General features: G+C 53.0%; 7 protein-coding genes across 7 annotated transcripts; 4 read left to right on the top strand and 3 right to left on the bottom strand.

Moving 5' to 3' along the window:
* Positions 1–61: 61 nt before the first annotated feature.
* On the bottom strand, positions 62–1,533 carry M409DRAFT_63655 (uncharacterized protein; the record flags this gene model as incomplete). Its single annotated transcript, XM_033815698.1, has 4 exons — positions 62–570; positions 624–894; positions 948–1,337; positions 1,516–1,533. 4 exons carry the CDS (start codon positions 1,531–1,533, stop codon positions 62–64), a joined length of 1,188 nt encoding a protein of 395 aa, XP_033672212.1.
* Positions 1,534–9,020: 7,487 nt separating this feature from the next.
* Positions 9,021–10,750, top strand: M409DRAFT_18436 (uncharacterized protein; the record flags this gene model as incomplete). Its single annotated transcript, XM_033804495.1, has 2 exons — positions 9,021–9,202; positions 9,250–10,750. 2 exons carry the CDS (start codon positions 9,021–9,023, stop codon positions 10,748–10,750), a joined length of 1,683 nt encoding a protein of 560 aa, XP_033672211.1.
* Positions 10,751–10,820: 70 nt separating this feature from the next.
* M409DRAFT_18435 (uncharacterized protein) lies at positions 10,821–11,327 on the top strand (the record flags this gene model as incomplete). The annotated part of the gene is made up of 1 exon (XM_033804494.1): positions 10,821–11,327. The coding sequence occupies one exon, from the start codon at positions 10,821–10,823 to the stop codon at positions 11,325–11,327; it is 507 nt and encodes a 168-aa protein (XP_033672210.1).
* Positions 11,328–13,479: 2,152 nt separating this feature from the next.
* Positions 13,480–15,112, bottom strand: M409DRAFT_63653 (glycosyltransferase family 8 protein; the record flags this gene model as incomplete). The annotated part of the gene is made up of 3 exons (XM_033815697.1): positions 13,480–13,509; positions 14,406–14,956; positions 14,995–15,112. The coding sequence occupies 3 exons, from the start codon at positions 15,110–15,112 to the stop codon at positions 13,480–13,482; spliced, it is 699 nt and encodes a 232-aa protein (XP_033672209.1).
* Positions 15,113–17,188: 2,076 nt separating this feature from the next.
* On the top strand, positions 17,189–17,536 carry M409DRAFT_50776 (uncharacterized protein; the record flags this gene model as incomplete). The annotated part of the gene is made up of 1 exon (XM_033811627.1): positions 17,189–17,536. One exon carries the CDS (start codon positions 17,189–17,191, stop codon positions 17,534–17,536), a length of 348 nt encoding a protein of 115 aa, XP_033672208.1.
* Positions 17,537–18,841: 1,305 nt separating this feature from the next.
* M409DRAFT_18432 (uncharacterized protein) lies at positions 18,842–19,369 on the bottom strand (the record flags this gene model as incomplete). The annotated part of the gene is made up of 1 exon (XM_033804493.1): positions 18,842–19,369. One exon carries the CDS (start codon positions 19,367–19,369, stop codon positions 18,842–18,844), a length of 528 nt encoding a protein of 175 aa, XP_033672207.1.
* A 516-nt stretch (positions 19,370–19,885) lies between these two features.
* M409DRAFT_18431 (uncharacterized protein) lies at positions 19,886–21,439 on the top strand (the record flags this gene model as incomplete). Its single annotated transcript, XM_033804492.1, has 2 exons — positions 19,886–20,304; positions 20,371–21,439. The coding sequence occupies 2 exons, from the start codon at positions 19,886–19,888 to the stop codon at positions 21,437–21,439; spliced, it is 1,488 nt and encodes a 495-aa protein (XP_033672206.1).
* Positions 21,440–21,532: the final 93 nt, after the last annotated feature.

Here is a 21,532-nt window from a genome sequence, read left to right as displayed (position 1 = left end):
GAATTACATTACCCAAGATTGTTCTAGATATATCTTTTCGCATTTGGGATGATCAACATCCTTACACGCCCTGCTTGTTGAGGAAATCTTGAATGTAGTGGTATGCTTCCACGGCAGTGTAGTGCAAGTTCAAGCCGTGTCCGGTGGTGGGTGCGAGGTATGTGCCGGTCTTCTTGGTGGCTGGGTAGAGCATCGTCAAGGCACCCTGTGCAAGGTTCGTCGGGTAGGAGCAGTTGCCAAAGCAGAAAGGCAGGTCGTTGTCTCCGTTGACAACCGCGACTGGCTTTGTCCAGTTCTTGGCAGGTGCCGTCACAGCAGTGGTGCTGAAAAGCTCTCCCAGAGTCACCGTACCCTTAGTGGCATCTGCAAGGCTGAGAACCTGTGGGTCGTAGTTTGGAGAGCGGAAAAAGGCGATCTGGTTCGAGATCGATGAAGAAGCAGCAAGGTAGCCGTTGGATAGGGTGGAAAAGCGGTATGGGTTGTCGTGCGAGGCGATGGCGAAATTGTTGGCTTGAAGGAACACAGGCATGGCGGTGGAGTTAGCAGAGAAGCCAGTGAGAATCGCAGCATCTGGGAAAATGTTAGTGAAGAGCAGGGGACTAGAACTTGAGGCAAAACGGTACCGAGTGAATCTGGGTAGTTTGCCGTGATGGCTTGGGTGATGATGCTGCCAAAGGAGTGGCCCGTGCCGACGACCTTGGAGAAAGTGAGATTGCTGAAGTGGCCTTGACGAAGGGAAGTGGCCAGGCAGTTGGCAATCTCGACTTCAAGTGGTGACTGCACAGTCAAGAAGTCCGGCTTGAAAGATTGTCCAACGCCAAGACGGTCGTAAAAGAAGGTCGCGTAGTTGTACTGAGCGGCGACGTCGACGTAGCTGTATCCTGGAGCAAAGTCCTTCGCGATGCTGTCAGTAGACAGTCCGTAATCTTTCGCAGAAGCATACGAACCCAGTAAAATCGGTCAAAGCCAATACCATGCGTCAACAGCTGGACACCCTTCAAACCCGCGCCATCTGAGGCATTCGCTGGCAAACACAGAGTTGCAGCAATATCATAAGTCCCATTGACGCTCTCCATGCCCTCCATAATCTGCTGGGATGCCGTGCTCCCGGAGGTAATCGAATCAAGGAGCGTCTCGGTCACCTGGCTCTGGTTCTTAGGGAGCGGATAGTTGAACTTGATGTTCTTGGTGGTGCTCGCGTGCACGGGGACGAATCCAGAGACGCACACAGCAAGGCCGCCTCGAGCGGGCTGAACGGTCGCATTGTTGAAGCCAGACATGCTCGGTGGTTGCACGCCCGCTGGAACAGCGCCCCCAGGGTTGGATGGAAGCAGAGACTGTGACTGCGTAGCAGCAGTCGCCGCGAAGGCGAAAATGGCCGCTTTCTGCATGTTGGCGCGAACGGGAAGCACGAAGGGAATGTCGGTCGGTAGAGCAGAGGTTACACAATGACAAGGCGCGAATAGGAGTGAGAGGAAGCAATCCCGGCTCCATATACTCACCTGCCGAACTAACAACGATGTGTGCCGGCATGTTCGTTAGCGGGTGATGTCAAGCACTTCCGCGACGCGCTCATATCGTCTTCCAAATAATCGCAAACGCGACTCCTGTGTGGTTCGTTGAAGCGCAGAAGTGGCCGAAGCTTAGGGAGATGACGTCGAGGAGAGATCGGCGAAAGTGGGAACTCTAATTGAGTGCAATCTGATTAAGGAGATCAGCCTTGTTTACGAGGTTTCTCCGGGGCCTGCCCGATGCGCAGTCTTCCGTACGAAGATAGCTTAAGTCAAGGAATGGAGAGTCTTCTACCAATTCGATGTTGTTCTTCTCCTGGTAGTTGTTTGCTCAACGCCATGCAGAGCAATGTTTCCGCGCAACTTTGGATATCGAATATTGCATGAAACGGTTGGGCGGCTTTCCAATAGTGTGCCGCCTGGACCGCGATAGAGTTTGGTATTGCGTACCTGCAGCGGCCGGATGTGTGTGCCGGATTGTCACTGAACATGTGCATGGGGCTGACTACTGGCGCACACAGCTCCGTAAAGGCGATATTCTGCTGGAATACAAAGACCTTGAAGTCCCCGTCGGTCCGCTCAGACTGACGGCTGAGTTGATGCGGCCTCAAGCCTGACCAGGGCAATGTGGAAAGATCCCGGGTGGGCTCCGAGAATTGTAATTCAAGAGCAGCGCCGGCACAGACATGAGCCATAATCAGATAGACTTGGTCTGGTTGTTGAAGCCGTGGCGATGATGACAGAAGCCCCAAAGTCCATTCTCAAACAGCTAGGTGAGAGGGGCCTGCATTCGACATGCTTTCATTCGCAACCTAATCCAAAAGTCTCGTCGACATCTACAACCTAGCGCCAACAGACTCCGCGCTCAGCATTTCCTAGATCGCCAGCAGCATCTTTCTTACCCCTTTCAGGCATCCTCACACATCCATGAATTCGTCCCCAAACTCTCCCTCATCAAACATCATCTCCATCGCGATTTTCTCCTTCGCCAACCTCAGCTTCTCCGTCATTCGACTGCCTTTCCCACCCTTTATCCTCTTCGGGCTGGGCTTTTTCGAGGGACTCTTCGCGGGAATTCGAACCGCGTTGCCTGAACAATGTGAAGGTTGCAGGATACCGCGTGGACTCTGGCTGGGCCTGAGCTTCTTCGATGGGCTTTGGCTTGATTTGAGCTTCTTCGCCGGACTTCTCTTGGCCGCAAAGAGCGAACGAGGGGTCGTAGGGCTGCTTTCGTCGTCTTCGATGACCAGTTGCTGCGTGATTTGCGTCGAAAAGTCGAACCCATGCATCTCCTCGCACCCGCGTGGTAGATCCATTGCCCACTTCTCTCGGTCGACCAGGGCGAGGAATTTAGCCAGAAGCTCATTGTTCATCAGAGTTCGTCTTGACCCAAGGACAATGAGTTTGGACCTTGCTCTCGTTAGGGCAACATTCACTCGTCTCCAGTCCTTGAGTAGATCTCCCACGGTTCCAGAGTCATTTGATCGGACCATTGACAGAATGATGCATTCTTTGTCTCGTCCCTGATACCGGTCGGCAGAATCGATCTCGACATCTGCGCTTACGCCTGCCTTCTTGAAAAGCTGTCGCATGAGCGACAGTTGACTGCGATAAAGAGTTATGACGCCGATGTCCCTAGCTGGCACGCCCATGGTCAGAAGTGACAGAACGAGTTCTGCGGATATTAGAGCTTCGAGCTGGTTCGTGATGTTCTTGCCACCCGCGGTGAGGGACTCCATCGCTTGTTTACCGCAAAGGTCAGTGTTGGCAAAGACGACTTTCGCTGAAGCCGCAGTGAGCCGCTGGATCCAGCAGTCCTGGCAGTTATCATCGCCGCGATGGGAACGCTCCAGAGCGTCCGGATTAGGTATTCTGATCGTTCGGCTGGCAACATCGTCGTTGCCGCAACGAAGCTTTCCGTTGTAAACGAGCTCATTGCTCAACATCATGATCTCAGCACACATCCTGTACTGTCTTCCCAGAGCCGCAACGGCATCCCCATGCTCTTCGCTCAGTTGACGAAAGAGGCTCACATCCATCCCACCCTCCAAGGCAGCTTTATTCTGGACCAAAGGTGGGAGTTGGAAGTGGTCCCCGACTAGGACAAACTTTCTCGCGTACAGCAGCGGACCCAGAATGGTCGGAAGCGTGATTTGACTTGCTTCGTCCACAATGCAGACATCGAAAGACCGACGATGGAATAGCGCATGGTTGGTACCCATGCAAGTGGTCGCGACGATCCGAGTTCCCATGTACGCATCTTCGACTTCTTGGATGGATTGACGAGGCGTAGCAGCCAACTGACAGAATTCCTGAACCTGACTGTTAATCTTGGCAGGAACGCCCAGTCGAAGAATGCTACCAGGCGGTGCTATATCGCGGATCTTGAGCAAGATGTTGTCCACGGCCGTGTGTGTGAAGGAGGTCAGCAAGATGGACTTTCCCTGACCGAGGAGAGCACGAATGATGTGTGCAATTGTTGTTGTCTTGCCAGTTCCGGGCATGCCAAGGATAAGGGCATAGTCTTGAGCATTGAGAACTCTGTTGACTGCAGCTTGCTGGTCCTCGTTCATTGCGCCGAGCTGTGTCGGTATGTGGTCCGGCGCCGTGGACACCTGATCGAAAGCCGGCTTTGCCCCGAACACAATCTGATTCCGCAGCTTTGTATGAATAGGGTGAGAGCTCATGAGAGTGACGAGGTTGTTCCTCACCAATGCCAGACCATTTGAGAATTCGTCCTTGTCGAGGCGGTAGAGCATCTGCTCAGAGTCTGCCGTTGTCGAGGAAGTGCTTCCCATTACCATAGTCCCACGGAACGTTTGGTTGACCTTGCTGTCGAAGTCATTCATGCGTTGTCTCGCATCGCCAAGCTTTCGGTCCACAGCGACGGTGATTTCATGCTTCGCGACGGCCGCGACGTAGCCATTCGCCAATGCCCATTGCCTTTGTTCAGATGAGATGACGATTGGCTCGCCAACTGTGAGCTGGCTACCGTCCGTAAAGCTGTTGCCGGAAGCGGATTTGGCCCTGGTGAAGACATACGCGTAACGATTGATCTTGCCACCACTGCCTTCAATGCCGTCGACAGCCTGTTGTGTTACCCCGGTGGCGGTATTCGTAAGGTCCTGCTTCAAGGTCAAATTTCCGAAACACCTTCCCAGAGCCTCACGCTCTGTTGACGACATTGTCCAGAGCTCTTTCCTGAATCGCGCTTGGTCGCCTTCCTCGAAAGTGAGGAGCTTGTCCCATTTAGTAAACCACTGCTTTAACATGTTTGTGTCCATAGCAGACCTGGACGCAAGCAGGTGGCTCACGGCTTCCTTCCAGACCAAGCTGTGATCTTTCTTGTTGTCGTCTATCATGCCAGCGCTGTCTGCAGAGCCGTTCTCGACAAGTGCGTGAAAGGTGAAGCATGATTGTTGAGCGTAGCATCGGCCACATTTGAAGGGATTCTTGAGTAGTGTCGGTATTCCAGATTCCTCGATCTCTTGTGATTGAGGGGGTGGTACATCCAGCATTTGAGCATCTTGCCTCTCTACCTTGGACGCTTTTGGCGGATTTCTGGCTCGGAAGATGGACCTGGCCAATCTGTTTCGCTGTTGTACCATCTGTCGCACCTCGATGATGGGTGGTGCAATCCGTGACATCGAAGAACTCTCCAAGTAGTAGAGTATTCCAGCTTCGACAGCGACATCGTATCGGTCCGACAGCAGCAGCGTATAGAGCGCCGTCTGTGCTCGATGCGCAGGACTTTGCGTGGTGCGACCAGTTTTCACCTCAAAAGGTACAATGAGCTTTTTGCTAGGCTGATTTGGATGGTCAATAAGCGTTGTCTGGATGGTGGCGTCGACATTCCCCTTCAAGCCGAATTGTGGACTCCAGATGTGCTCTTCGATGGCGATAAGCTTGCTGATCGACATCCAGACCTTGCCGCCCTGCTTGTCGTCCACCAGGGAGACGTCGTTAGGGGTTTCGCGAACAAACACGTTTGCCCATGCTGCCAATTCACCCATTTTGGCCTTGATCTCCTCGGTTGCAAGATTGGTATCGGTCATGCCTAGCTCCCATAAGCCCTCCACATGAGCTTGAACAGTCCTGTCCACCAAAGACGACATAAAGTTATCGTCCCACAAGTTCGCAGAAAGAGCTTGCTGAAAGATCTCATGAAGGACCTTGCCATAGACCATGGCTTTGCTCGTCTCGCCTGTGGCCTTGATGCGATCCTGAAGCACTGCTTTCCGAACGCAATCAAACGAGTCCGCGACCGTGGTGGCCGACAACATATGATCTGGATGCAGGACTAAGAACGGGCTGCTGTCTTTATCATCGACAATGACTTGGCCAGGCGGAGGTTTGTCCACAATGTACGTATCCTCAGAACGACGAAGGCGTGCGATATGGATGACATTGCCCTTACAAAGTGATGTGTTCATCCAAGAGCCGCGCAGAGTAATAGCGGTCACCTTCGACGACTTCCAGTCTTCAGCGAGGACAACTTTCTCAGAGGAGCGGCGGCCTTTGTCGTTGGTATATTCGCCGTCAATGACCTGACGGACAACATGTCTCTGTAAGGGCGATGTGTGCCGCTCGGGGGAGGAGGCTTGAGATTTGCATGGGCTTTGCTTCTTTCGTGGACTTCGCCGACGAGGTGACATCTATGTATTCATGAGCTATCTATACCATAAAACGTGTGATCGAGATCAGGAACGACTGACCCTCTGCACTTGTGTCGCGCTGAACTCTGCCTGCACAAATGAATCTTCGTCAAGGTCGTCATCTCCGAACTCATCGTCGTCGTCGAGAGTGATAGTCTCAGCCTGTGGCCGAAGTGGCTCATCCTGAGGTACAGCACTGTCGTGCACTTGAGATGGAGGGTTAGGATGTTGCGGTATGTCGTAAAGCGACCGCTGCTCAACAGGAGCTTGGGAGAGCAGCTCATCCAGGTCATCAGCAGTGAGGTCGAAAGCATCGTCGCCGAAGTCGTCAAGATCCTTGTCTGCAGCAGGTGCAGGCAGAGGTGCTACGAGTTGTTGGACTTTGGGCTGACTAGGCACCTTGGAAATAGAGGGCCGCTTATACGCAGGGAGAGGCGCTTTGCTGTGCAAATGCAGCGATCCAGCAGCGCCAGGGTTTAATGGGTCCCCTACAGGTCGCGAGGATTCAGAAAGAAAGCCGCCAGATTGGGTCGGCCTCAACAGTTGTCTCTGCGAGGGCGGTTTCAATTCCTGAATTCGTAGTGGTGCTTGGACGGATCGCAAGGGACTCTTCACATTCGTCTGACGAGACTGCAGTGGGCTCGCAGCTGCGGGAGTTGGAAAGCCTTCGGCGCCAATTTCTGGAAGTGGACTAGAACTTGAGGGTGCATCTGCCGCCCTAGCCACGGCTTTGGTCTGCGCCTGTTCCAGCTTCTGGGAAGCCAACGTCTCTTGAATCTTCTGCACCATCGTCGCGACTTTGCTCTTGCCGCCCGACTCAACCGCCGTCTGGTCTTGCCAAACATTGATGCTCTGCCGTGTTGCTGTACACCTCTTTTTGTTCTTCGTGCTGGGCCAGTCGTTTCCTGTGCTGGCCCATCTACGTAAAGGCCCACCTTTGACGGGGGTTTCCAGGGGCCTTGGCGATGCTTGGAAAATGAGGTTGCCGATCTCTGGTATGTTCAAACTCTCTCCATTCGCCCTGCCGTTGGCATATTGCTGCCACAGAGCTGTCGCAGGGTCCGCAGCTGGTGTCCTCTTGGCGGTTGACGGTGCCTCATTCTCGCCAAAGAAGCCTGAAGCTCGTTCCTGCTGAGAAGAGGTGTTTGGGCATGAAGGAGAGGAGCTTTTGGCGCGCTTTCTCTTTCTTCGGTTCGGCGTGAGGAGGTCCGACGAGCTGTGGGGGATCCATCCAATCTGCTCCTCGGGAGACTCATGAACAGGCTGTTTCTGGATTGCCTCGTCACAGTTCCCAATCAAGTCCTCGAGGGGTAGACGTGCGCCAGGCGTGCATGGAAACGTGTTCGCGTGTGGTAGATGTGGGGTCTCGCCTGTTCTACTCGACTGAGCGGACAACGTGCCACTGTCACTTCCATGGCCCATATCTTGCTTCTCCCCTGATGAGTCGTCTTTTGACCTTTTCCCGGGCGCAGCTGCGACAAACTGAAATGCTTGTAGTTTGGACTTGGCTTGTGATGTGGCTGCAATAGGTGGTTTCGGCTGAGGAGGAATGGTCGGGGTCTCGTTCGCGGAAGGTCTATCGTGTGGTCGTCGACTCCATTGTCCAGGCCGCGGCTATAGAGTCAGTCAGTATGTGCCTGAGATACGAATGCTCCGCTTGTCGCACCTTTCTTTGGTGATCCTGATCAAGGAAGCTCTTCGTGCGAGTGGCCATTGGTGAAAAAATGCACACTCTCACAGCGACGCATGGCCGTGCAACATTGACTGATTTCGGGCGGCGGCGTTAAGAGATGTTGTTGTTGTCGTCGTTGTCCCGCAGATTCGAGTGGTGCTGTTGTTTGGGAGACGCGACCGCGTCGAGCGGCTAATTCGTGGGGCCGGTGTTCGGCCCGCTTAGCCGAACACCCGATGTTCAACTTCACGGCGCTTTTGCTATCTACAGAATACTCGAAACACACTTCGTGCCGTCTATATCACAGTCATGACAGCCTCGATTGATATAATGCATCTCTGAAGGGTCTCGACACATTCCCATGGCATATTCCCACTTGACGACCATTACTGGCAGGTAAAAGAGCAGCATTGCAGCGATGAACGGAGTTCCTTCATCGTGTTTAGCAATAGAGTGTAGCAGACACGGCTGAGGGGGCAATTTAAGCGTAGAATTTCACGCCAGCTGACTCTCGTGATTCTGAAGGCAAATCGATATGGCCGCCTCGAAAGTACATCGGCATCGTCACTCTGAAGAGAATGAACATGCCACTGCCTGGCACCATTTTGATTTGCGCTCGGACAATTGGCAACCTCGCATGAAACTGCCAGCGAAGCGAAGTGCGCGGAGAAGACACGCTGCCTCGTTGGTTGAACACAAGAACCGCAAGGATGATGCCTTGCATTCTTGTGCTACCGTCGCTTGCGCTGTGCTACACACGCACCAAGGGCTTGCAACACCGGTCCCAGGCAGTGTCGCACCCGACAGTCTGCCTCAACGTCAAGCACTGACAAAAGCTTCACGTCGTCTTGGCCGTATCGACTGGATGTAAGCGCAGGCCTCTGTTCAACCAGTATGAGAGCTGCCCACGAGAATCCTTCAGATTTTGACGACGAACCCGCGCAAGCACGCTGCTTGGGCTCAGGGCTTTCTCTTTCACAAGGCAACTTCTCTACATTTACGTGAAACGTCCTTCACCGGTGAAAGACGCAAAGAGGTGTCACAGACATGCCGCCTTCCTCGTTATCTCCTGAGCAAGGCTGCCAAGCTTTGGCTTGAATTAGAAGACGTCCGCTTCTTGCCTGCTCTGTTTCCAACCTATCGAGTTCTTTCCTACTATCTCACTAGAGACCTCCTTCTACCATGTCTCGAAACCGTGATCTAGAACTCGGCTTCGTGGGTTATGACAACGAGAGGCCTGGGACAGAGAGTCAGCGTTTCATACCTGGAAACGATGGAGTCCAGCAGGTGGTCAAGCATCGACGAAGACATAGGGACGCATTTGGTAGAGATCTCTCGTCGAACACAGAGGACTCGAGCTATCTGTGAGATCGCTTTTGCCTATAAGTTCTTCACTTAACTGACATGAAAGAAAGCGACTTGTTCAAAACGCAACGATCCCTGAGGCTTACATTGACCCATCTGATGGTCGCTTGCGCCTCCTCGAAGTTCAGTGTCATCAGCCAGTCAAACACTCTGACCGCAACTGGCTTGTGTCTGTTGTCGGCTCGGCTTCGCGACCAGTCCTTCTTGCACTTGTCGACTTTCTGTACGCAAACAGCAGCGTTGCCCCTTTCTTGTATTTGCCGGTGGCTTTGGCCATGGGCATTTTTCTCTTGTTCCTGGCCAAGTTGGAGCCGGATCAAGAACGCCAGAACAACTACGACCCAGTGCTCTATCGCAACTGGAAATTTCCGGTGATGGCGAATGCCACCATCGCGGATGGTGTCTGTTCGACTTCGGGTGCAGGTATACAGTCCACAGATCCTGATTACTACTTGGAGCGAAATCTCCTCCAACGTCGACCCATGCCACGATACCTCTGCTTCGTTAGAGGAATCGACATCGATGCTTTCGAACCTGGTCATCCTGTTGCCTCGCACGTTCCTAGCGACTTCTTCGATGATTACATATTCATTTCGTACACCCGAGTACAATTCAAGACCGAGCATTCAAACCCACTAGTCGCCCATGAATACAGGAAGAAGCTGCTGGAAATCGGAATGCGCGCTGTAAAGGATGCAAAAGATAGCAATGTAAAGGCCTTTTGCCTGGATTGCTTTCCACCCGGCGATACGAATGAGGGCAACGAAGACGTCTACCGCTTTTGCGATTTTGTCCGCGCCGCCCACTCAGTCGTTATCGCTATCGACTCATCCAACTTCGCAGACGGGATCACGGGCGCTTTGCAAGAATGGGGAAAGAGGCTATGGACTCTGCCTGAACCCATCCTATCCAAATCACATCGAAACATCACAGTATACGACTCCAAGAATGGCATCTCGCTCTCTCACCACAAGCGCAACTTGGGATTTCTAGCCTGGGACAGCGACTGGCAGATTGCGAGCCAGCTCATAGACCACTATGAGGCCACCGTCCATCTGACGCAGATCGAGTTGATCGACATCGCGAATCGCTGCATGCGCCGCAGGACCACAACGAAGTACATGGATGGCGACTATGCCTACGCTTTGATGGGTCTCCTTCGTCGTCGACCACAGGTTGTGAAAACAGACTCAGATTTCGCCGCTTTCGCTCGCCTATCTTTGTCCAACACGAGCGACTCCATCATCGAACGTCTACTGTGTATGCAACCACCAAGCAGAGACACTCCTTGGCATACGATGGTCGATGCTTATGAAGCTCAGCTGAAAGACATCGAGCTTTCGTGTCAGATCGCAGACGTAGACACTGACTCTCAGTCCGAAACTGTTGTGCTCGATGGCGTCTTCGGTGCCTCAATCTGCTGGTCGAAGCTGGAATCTGTCAATTTCGACCATCGCAAGGAGAGTCACCAAGATCCTGTTGCCGAAGGTGCCATTCATCTTGGTCGTTGCGTGCTTTGGGGTCGCGATATTTGCCGGCCTGCATGACGAGTACCCCTTCAGTACTCTCACCATTCTTGTCGGAATTGTGTCTATCGGGGCTACGATCTTGTCAACGATGATTCTTGTCGCCGGACCGGCATTGCTGAAGAACATGTACTATGGGAAATTCTGGACCACGCAAGCTCGCTTCTTTGGAGTTCAGGGGCTAGCTGACATCAACATGATTGAACGAAGTCTCTTCGGTCTGAGCGTGGGAGAATCGAACGAAGGTCGGTTGAAGTGGAGCACATCCGGAAGCCTTCAAAGCAGTGGCACGAAAGAGACCGAATCCGGGCACTTCGAGGGAGTGGCGCCGGCCTCTCTGCCAGAGAAAGACGAAGAGGGCAAGTATCTATTCACAGTCATCGACACGTATTCTCTGGAAGCGACTGCCTTCTACGCAGACCGCCCACCTACGGTTGTGCTAGTCTGTGGTCGAGCCAACGGGATGCAGCGAGCTGTTCTTTGCTCATATGACTGGACGACCCAGACGTTCACGCGAGAGGTTGTGTTGAGGATGAAGACAATTGTGCTGAATCGTATGTTCAGAGTTGATCAATGCCGGGTGGCCTTCCGTAGATAAACGTTTGAGCGCATGGCTCGTAATCATGCAAGTTATGGTTCAGATAAGCTTGATCTTGTAGACATGCAGGCCGGTTCCCATTACCTGGCTCTTCTCCTCGTACAACGACTCGTCGTGATTCATGAAAGCTGCGAAATCTGTACAAAGCTGCAAGGACGAATGAGCGCTGCCAGACTGTTTACCAGACAGAACGGCAAAGTACCCCAAGCGTCTGTACGTGCCTCGCTCTCTAGACACAGGCTCAATCAGCAGCCCAAACCCGCCCTGCGAATCGAATAAGAGACAATGATAAACTCTGCCGGCCTCTGAACTGCCTTCATCAAGTATCAGTCTCACATGAGCAGATCCGAAATACCATTCATCTTGAGAGTAACAAGCGTTGGGCGCCAAGGGGACATCGACCATTGTGCCGTTACGAAATACCGCTGTTGTGGTTTGCATAACGGTCCGCTTCTGGAGGTAACCCGCAGCCAGAACGCCTAAGAGTCGAATGTAACCTGAATTGACCCTTCCAAATGGATTGCTCGAATCCAGGGGCTCAACAAAAGCTTCAAGGATTTGAATGGGCGTGCGTTGGATACTATCCGTCCGGACATGCCGCATTATGACTTCGCCATCGATGGAGGCCCAGGACCAGCTTGGCGCCCTATACTCTGTTGCACGTTTTGCAGCACGATGAGGCTCTGCATCGAACCGTTTGACGGTCCATAAGAGTTTTACTTGCAGCCCCTCTTCCCACAGACCAGCGAGATAACACTCCGGGGGAAGAGATATTCTTCTCGCAATACCAGAGATGGCGACGAGTTTGTCCTTCGTCCGGAACGTCAAATCTGCCCGGGAGTATTGCTGCACGGCATCGTGCCAGACGTTGTGCCAGGGGTATTCTGGACTACGGAGGTCCCAGAATCCTTCAGGTACGTTCATGTTCGGCAGGGTAGTCGGCTTGGTCGCACCAGTATTAGGCAATTTGTCAGGAAATGATTCGCTCGCTCGACTCTCCTCGCACTCCCAAAAGACTTGTTTGTTGGTGAAATGGACGATGCGAGCTGACAGTGTCTGCGCTTGCACTACCCAGGCTCGAGCTAGCAACAGCTGATCGTTCACTTCGTCCTCCCATTCGCCGATCCTATAACAGATTGAGGTAGCAGAGATGTTAGATGTCCAGCGAGGTTTCACACGACACCGGACGAAATCGATCAGCCTGCTTTGACGAAACAGTCCTTCGCCACCATCTTTCGAGGAAGTGGCAGCAATGGTGAGTAGTGAATTGCTGTACACGTCTGCCATCCTCGTAGCTTCTCTCTCCCAGTCCTCGGGTGAATCTTGAATGATGCAGAGACTGTCAATCCAGATGTATCGAACGTCAAGCCGCGACGCCACCTCCATAGCGTGGCGAGATGTTGCGGACAACTCGGCCACCGGGATACTTCGTTGAAGCAAGCCTATATTGTCTTGCTTGAGCTGCAGAAACTCCTTCTTTCCCCAGCAATGAGACAGCGTAACATACGGTGCTGGCTTCAGATCAGAAGAGCGGCGTAGCACTGGCCTAATTTCATCTTCCCAACCCAGGTCAATCACTCGTGTTGGCAGTTGTGTGCTTTGGCGTAGACGGGTCGAGCATTTATCGTGCTTAGCTATGCAGGTGCCCAACCATCGATCGATCGTTGCGAATGTGGAGAATGAATTGGTGCTGTGAGTTGTCTGCCCAACCTGCAGGCGTTCGAGAGAAGTCGGAATGGACCATGGGGTATTGGATAAATTCACCTGAGCTTCATTGCTCTCATCAAAGAATCCAACGCTCTTCATCATATGCCTCTCTGAGGGAAGCAGCGGCTTGTACTGAAATACTATGCCGTTGCCTACGTTGCTCTCCCAATAGCCATACGTGATTTCTGCCTCTCGGTCAAGTTTGTTCAGTTCTCTTGGGCTGATCTGGGCACGGAGAATACAGCATAGAACGCAGAGGCCAGTCACAGCTGACTTTTCTAGACTAGCGAGCGTCTGGCCCAGTCGATGTTCGTGAGGCCCACCAAGAGGACTGTCCGGGCGCTTGCCATCAAAGATACGAAAGCATATGGTGCAAAGAGGTGAGGGGCTGTTGGACGGATCACGCGGTATGGGGTGATGAATCTGCTTTGGGCCGAGGCTATGGTCATCTGCACCCAATGAACATTAGCCAAGGCTGTCAAGACATGGCTTAAGGCTTGTACCAACCAGCATAAATTCCTTTTACCTCTTCGGCCTTGACCACGTTCCTTGAGGTAGATATCTGGGCCCAGGTAGGAACCCATGACGAGGTACCGTCAACCGGCATCACCTGTTCTACTCGCCCTGAGTGTTAATGAGACAGAGATGGAACTTCTTTTTTTGCGCTTAAGGTCAAGATGGGTTCAAGATGGGTAGGTCAGGTTCAGCTGGGTGGAGCTTAATTCTGTGGCGTCGAGTTGCATGACCGAAGCGGCCAATCGATTCGAAGCGCCTTCGACGTTCTGCTCAAAGTGGAACGCATAGCATCTTCGTCTTCTCTTCGATTACCAGAGGGACCAAACTCGCGATAGTGCTTCAATTCGAGTTCATGAATAATCTCATGTTCTACATATAGATCCGACCGAGGTTTCTCAACTGTGAATACTCGTACGATGCCGATACGGCATTGCTTCTCTTTCACCAGATAAATGTGTGCCAACCGGGAGTGACAGCTGTTTCGCATTGCTCCAGAGAGTGGCATGTACTCGAAGCTTCGAAGCCACTTCCATTCCTCACCAGGGCGTAGCAGCTTGGTAATATGCAATTCCATGCATTTGCTATCAAGGCGCGACTCTTCCCATTACGAGGCGCCCTCAAATTTCCAAGCCGATGGAACATAGGACATATCGAGGCCTGTGTGGACGTCAAATATGCCAATCCAAGGTCGCTCGATGTTGACTTTGCAAGGACCCGAGGCCCGTCCGTCTCGACGAGCTTCAGGGGTTTCATCCTGGCTTTGTTTCTTTGGAAATCGTCGATGTGTTGCAGACTCGCTTGGAAATATGTCGTTAGCAGTGAATCATAGACCGAAGACACAGGAGATATACTAACCTCTCTTCTCTCCGCAAAATCCGAATACAGACCCAACCACACGTCACGATCACGGCAGTCCTCGCCTTCTTCTGTCTGACGGCATTCTGGACGAAAATCCAGCTCTTGCTCCTCACTGTGTGGCAGCCAAGGTTTCGGAAGTGGCCAGTCAGAGAAGTGTACGAACTTCGTTTCGTTCAAGACTTGCTCCGGATCCCATTTCTCTTCTTTCGAGCCGAGATACCGATGGTGCTCCGTCGCTCGGAACTCGCCTGTGAGCAGGTCGTACTTCCGGTGAGGAATGGTGATGCAATCGTTTCCGTACAGCTCGTTCACAATCTCCATGTCGAAGTCGGTCGATTGACGCTGTTCGAAGGCGTTTAGGATTCGTCGAAACTCGAAGAGCGATGGCTCGACCAGCATCAGTTGTGAGGATAGCGTGTCGTCAAGCCAGTAAGCTCGAGGCATCGCCACGGGTGCTGAAGGAAGGAGAAACAACTCGTCCATGCTCTTCATGACGGTCGCATCCGAGTCCAGGCTCAGCACGCGTCTGAATTGGGTTTGATTGAAGGCTAACAGCTTTGTAAAGCTGTCGGCCAAGTGGCTTCACCGTCGAGGTGCTGAACGTGGATGGGTGCGAGTTGAACACTATAGTCATCTCGCACTTTGCGGATCAACTTTGCAGCTTGATCTTCGGCGCTCGCACTCCATTCCGCTGGATGCAGCATCAATTTCGATGCCTCTGCCCCTACCCGGTCCAGCGCCTAGAAGATCATGACCGAGTTGCACAAGTAGTTCTGGTTGGTCACATACTGGATGTAAGCGTACTCTGACCAGTCCACATTACAGGTCGCTTGAGCAAAGAGAGGTCCAGGTGGAACTCCAGAATCAAGTCCAGCAGTCGGTCCAGCAGTAGCTGACATGAGCATGTCGGTGATCGTGAGGTGTGATCGAGAAATGTCAAAAACTAGAAGCTGTATCGTGAGGCATAATACCACTCGCCAAAACGCCCTCGAATTTATCAGGTTCTTCACTCTTGTCGACCAGGCCGCCATCCCGGTATGAGGAATTCCCTCGACAAGCGCATACCGCCAAGCGCAGGATGGAAGGCAGCCGCTTGAGATTTCCAGAGACGGCATGGTGATGTTGCACGAAAGTGTGTCTACCATGACACCGATGGGCGAATACCGACCGATAGTCATGGTTGAAGTCCCTTGTGAGAGACGAAGAGCCGTAAATTAACGGAGGCAGCTTTTGGCATGCAGGTGACAGTCTAATGCCCGCTCTGGCGGCACATGGAGATAGAAACGACTCTTCAAGCAGGACGTGAATACGATTTGGCCACGGAAACACATTCACATGCTGCATGGACGAACGGCACAGGGCCGCAGCCAACGACGGAAAAAGGCGAGTCATGGCTGAAGGGGTCAATCCTCAAATTTTGTGTCACCCTGCGATCATCTCGATGTGAAATCGCTGGACTGCGACGACAGGCCAATGTTTGAGAATGGTGAAGAGGCGCAATCGCTGGGGAAAGTGAGCTGAGTATGTCTGCCTGAGGCCTTCTGCCATATTGGCCAGGCTTTTCGAACATGAATATCCCTAATTTGCCAAGCCAATAGCGTGTTTCAACTGCCCGGCCCGCAGACGTCAACAAATCATGCGCTTTCACTTGATCGGCCCGCGCCGAAGGTGCACACCCAAAACCAACCACACGTCGTATTTCACTTCTCACGCAGCCGGGAACCTGTCAACACCATGGCAAGATAACCTTCTCTGTGAAGCATACTTGAACAGGCTCCATCTCCCGACTGCGACTTCAATCGACGCATGCCAGCTCGCGCATCGGTACTATGTTGTACAAATGGCCACGCATACCGGTAATCCAGCCACGCGGATGATTGCAGCTTTCTATGGTCAGGTCACCCCTCAAAGCATCGAGAGGACGTGCAACGCAGCAGGCATGAATGGGAATGGTCGCAGTGTAGAGCGAACCTTGGAGCCGAATTTACAGCCGTGACCACCGCCAGGGTATCCTGAGTAGCGTACAGAACCAGGGTAAGCACACATATGACCCCATCGTAGCCTTGGGAGTTGTTACATTTGAGTTGTACTGTACTAATCGTGTGTGCTACTGCATATTCAGTTTAGATACTCAGAATCGTACACTTGTATGTGCTACAAGTTTCCTTCCTTCCCAAGCCTTCAATCGCCAACAATCGGCCCCGGACGCTGCGAACCCTTCCAAACAGCAACAGAGCAGATATGACGTTGGCACAGGCGACGAAACAGGGAGACATATCTGGAGAGGCGCGCTGTAAACCGCCTTCGCTGCGTCTTGCTTTGATAGAGTCGATCACCAGCATGAACGCCACTCTTCTGCGCGGGCACGATTGTTTCGCTCCAAGAAGAAGCAGCCGCCGTGCGTCCAACTGAGCAGTGCGCAAGCACCACATCTGTGACAGCCATCCCAGTCTATCGATGCATAACTCACGTCAAGCGTTGCCTTGCATTGTGGCCGAGGCCATACTGGGCGAATGAACGTGCAAGCGATCCCACATTCTGTCTCAATCGGTCAAGGTCATGTATGCTCCCGGCCCCTAATTCCACCCAGCTATACTCAGCTTTGTGATCACTTGAAAGCTACCTCAGAACCAGGCAAGTTGATATTCGTTGCACTGCTGCGCTATAAGGCACTCGTTGGCGTTCTTTATCTGAATACAAGAGGTCTTTATGCTTTCACGAGTTCGTCACGATTGATACTCGCAAGCCACAACGGCACCGTATCGCCTCTCGGCCTCACCATGAACTCGATCTGTCATTGTCTCAAGAGAGCCCTCGCCATTTTTGTGGTGTTCTTCGTCGTATCTTATGCACAGCAGTACGTCACTGTGCCTGCCAGTCGCCGGCATTATGGTCGAGATGGCCCATGGTATGCCGTTACTGTCAACTATGGAGGCTATCCCGAACGCGAACCCGATGCTTCACAGTGGCAATCATTTGACCTCTTTCCCGGTGGACATTTCTACTCCTCCATTATCTCTCCACAGGGTTGCGTTGGAAACTCAACGAGACTCTGTGGCCTCTCAGGAACCAACTTCAACAGACGTAAAACAGACGATAGACGATTCCACGATCTTTCTCTGGCCTGAGTTCAATAACAGTGCCGATTCCGGCATTTACATGAGCGGTGCCGTGCACACACACACACACGATGAATATTGGCTGGGGCCTTGGAGGCGCTGGAGAAGCATCGTACAGTACCTCGACCGTCATCGTCGAGGAATTGTTCTACCTTACGCCTGGAGTCCAAAAAATCACTGCTGTGGAAATTGGCTATCTCGCACTTGGCGCAGGAGATGGGAACGGGGGGTCGGTGACTTCGACTTTTTCTCTCCCTGGCCGGCAAGAGGCTATGCCAGCCCGGAACCTGCCTGGATACCTTTGGTGGAACAAGGTCACAACCTCATTCTCTTTCCCGCCGTCCTTCGGTGACACGGACAACGTTGTCGTCAAAGTGCCATTCTTGCTCCTCAAACTCACTCTTGGGCCTCTTCCCAATGGATGAGACGAACCAGTGCCATATTTCCCATGCATGCCTTAGGAGCCCGCTCAAAGTGAGCCCTACGTACTCGGACGTGCGCTTCTTCAGTCAGCATTCCTAGGTCGCAAGTGGAACACAGTGTCATGGCTCGCGCAAGCCCCTGGGCCAGGATCAGGCCTTCAAGGACTGGGTGTCTCTCCACAGAACATTAACTCTGATCAAGTCTCTCTGGATGCGTTCACTCGAGATCCCGATGCGCAGTTCAACTCCACGTGGTCAGGATACTGGGCGCCTTTGCCGCAGCGCAGTGCTTCCAGCAATAATACAGCTACACCTTCAAGCATCAGTACGCCCAACGAAGGCCTCTCCACTGGTGCTCAGGTGGGCATAGGGTCTAGCGTGGGAGTCGTTGGCATTGCAATACTATTCGGTTTGGGAGTTGTTCGGCGCAGGAGATAGAGTTCGACTGCTTCTCAAACTGAACTACTTCCCACACCTGACTACACAGATTCATGCCTCGACCGCAAAGATCCTTCGCCTCTTTGCTCACCTACGAGTACGATGAAAGGGTCTTCGGGAAACAAATTGGACGTCCTGAGCCTTCTGAGCAAAGCCATTGCGGGACGCATCTCCATCCAGCAGAACTACCCTCATATCAAGACCCATAAGAGCTGAGCGACATCTCCCAGACCCTTTGAATACTTCAATCACTTGCTCGGTGGGCCTTCCGTAAGTTCCATAGTAGTAGTCACAGGATCTCCACTCACCTTAATCGTTACATTGCTCGTTCCTTTACTTATCGCTATACTCACTCCTTTATTTAAGCCCTACTTACCCCTTTACTTATTCCATTAGTCGTCCATTAGTCGTCCCTTAGTCGTCTCCTCACTCATCACGCAACTCGCACTCACCCTTAAAGTTCGCCTTCGCGTCCATTACGCCCGGCGCTACTCATCGAAGCCTGATAAACCCCACGATACCCCTCAACCTCACCCTCCATCTCCTCAAAGACAACCTGCGCCAGCTTCGCCCCTCGATGCAAAACAACTCCATGAGGATTCTTAACATGCATCAAAGCGCCCATAGCACCCTCATACCCAGCATCCACGAGGCCCGATTCGATTCCTACACCTGATCTCCAAAGTGATGAGCGCGGGAAAAGGGAGGCCATGCAGTCGAGCGGGATCTTGACGGTTTCGTTGAAGTCGATCAAGTAGGCGCCATGGGGGAGGGTGATGGTGTTGTCTGTGGTGTGGAATGGGAGAGGCGTGGTCTGAGCTGCTCGCCGGTGGGTATTGTCTGCGTCGAGAACTGCTGGAGATGTCCATTGGGATGCTTGGCGGAGGGTAAGGTCGACGCCGCAGGGCTGCTGTTGATGAGCAATGTTTGCTACATTGCGTACCAAGTGCCGGGTGATGATCTCGAGGCCGCTGAGGATCATTTCGAAAATCTCTGGACCAAGTCTAGATCTTGGTATGAGATGGCTCGAAATAGTGAAGAGATGGAGATGGCATGCTCCCCTTCCCTATTCCTTCAGTCCTTCCGGAAGCCAAGCAATTCATGAAGTTTCAATTTAAACTTCCGTTAGCGCCTGTTCCAACAACCTCACCTCTTCTTCGAGACGAGTGATTTTCCCGCAAAAATGACAACATATGCCATTCTCATCGTCTTAAGAAAGTCTCGAGAAACAGCGAAGTTCGCACTCCCCTCGGCGTTAACACATACTTTGCCTACTAAAACGACATCTCGGCATGACCTTCCCAACCCCATCCTTAACGCCGAGGCCCGGCAACTCACCTCTGCCCCGCAATTCACTTGCCCGTGGCCGGCGCGGAGACGGGGCCAGGCGGGTCCAAAAACAACCATTCAATGTCGTCGTCGACACAACCCACACAAAAGCTGACGGACCTCACCTCTTCCCTCCGCTCCTATCCCAGCTCGACAGACAACCACCATAATGGCCATCGTAAGGATAGCTCCCTCGCGGGCCCAACGCGCCGTGAACCTCCTCCGCACAATCAACTCGGGCAGCTCCTCTTGCCCCTGCCATTCCAACCCGGGAGCTCACAATCACCACCATGGCCACCAGATTAACCCTTACGCAGGACGCGTGCGCTCGTTGGCGACGCCCGTGGATCTAAGCCAGCAGAAGGAGTATGCGTTCGAGATGGCTGCTTCGAGTATCCGATTTGGACCTGGATGTACCAAGGAAGTCGGGATGGATTTCACGAACTTGGGGGCGAAGAAAGTGATGGTTGTGACGGATTCGACGGTGGAGAAGCTGGATGCTATGAAGCAGGTGATTCAGGGATTGGAGACGGAGGGGATTGCGTATGAGGTTTTTAATAAAGTCAAGGTTGAGCCGAAGGATTACTCGTGAGCACCACCATTCAGTTCCCCAACTCCCCATCAACAAATCCATATTAATGTGGCGTTGCATAGAATACGAGAAGCAATCGACGCCGCAAAGCCCTACGCCCCCGACGCCTTCCTCGCCGTCGGCGGCGGCAGCGTAATCGACACGGCCAAACTAATGAACCTCTACACGACCTTCCCGTCGGCCGAATTCCTCGACTTCGTCAACGCGCCCCTAGGAAAAGGCCAACCCATAACCTCCAAACTGAAGCCCCTCATCGCCGTGCCCACCACCGCCGGAACCGGCTCCGAGACAACCGGCACCGCCATCTTCGACCTCGTCTCCAAGAAAGCCAAAACGGGAATCGCCCACCGAAACCTCAAGCCCACCCTCGGCATCTGCGACCCCATCAACACCCGCACCATGCCCTCCGCCGTGCACGCCTCCTCAGGCCTCGATGTCCTCTGCCACAGCTTGGAATCCTGGACCGCGATACCCTATAACGAACGCATCCCCCGTCCCACAAACCCGATCAACCGCCCGGCATACCAAGGCGCCAACCCCATTTCCGACATCTTCTCCCTGCAAGCCCTCCGCGACACAGTCAAGTACCTCCCCCGCGCCGTCAAAGACCCAGACGACTGGGAAGCGCAATCCAAAATGCTCCTCGCCGCAACCCTCGCCGGAGTCGGTTTCGGAAACGCAGGCGTCCATCTTTGCCACGGAATGTCCTATCCGATTTCTTCTCAAAACCCAGGATATCAGCATGCGGGCTATCAGGTCCAGACACCCATCATCCCCCACGGTGTCTCCGTCGCAGTCAGCGCTCCGGCGGTGTTCAAATTCACCGGTGCGTCGAACCCAGAACGCCATCTTGCCGCGGCGGAGTGCTTTGGGGTGGATATCTCGAATGTGAAGAAGGAAAGCGCTGGAGAGGTCTTGTCTGAGGCTTTGGCCAAGTTCCTTGTTGATCTGGGTGACCAGCCGAGAGGTTTGAAAGCTTTGGGCTTCAAGAGCAGCCACATTGATACGCTCGTCGAAGGAACGCTGCCACAGGCGAGAGTTTTGATGTTGGCGCCAAATCTCGACACGAATGGCGGGCAGGAGGAGAGAACGCAGCTGAGGAATCTGTTTGAGGACGCAATGGAGTACTGATCTACCACGATGCATCGAAGATTAGCAAATGTTAGTAAAGTTCGAACAAACATGAAGAAACAATTTCAAATGTAACGACCGTTTCCTCATTCG

The sequence above is a fragment of the Zasmidium cellare genome, assembly GCF_010093935.1.
Source record: "Zasmidium cellare ATCC 36951 unplaced genomic scaffold M409scaffold_5, whole genome shotgun sequence".
Lineage (NCBI taxonomy): Eukaryota > Fungi > Ascomycota > Dothideomycetes > Mycosphaerellales > Mycosphaerellaceae > Zasmidium > Zasmidium cellare.
Note: the sequence above shows the minus strand (reverse complement) of the source record. Positions and strands in the feature narration are given on the sequence as shown.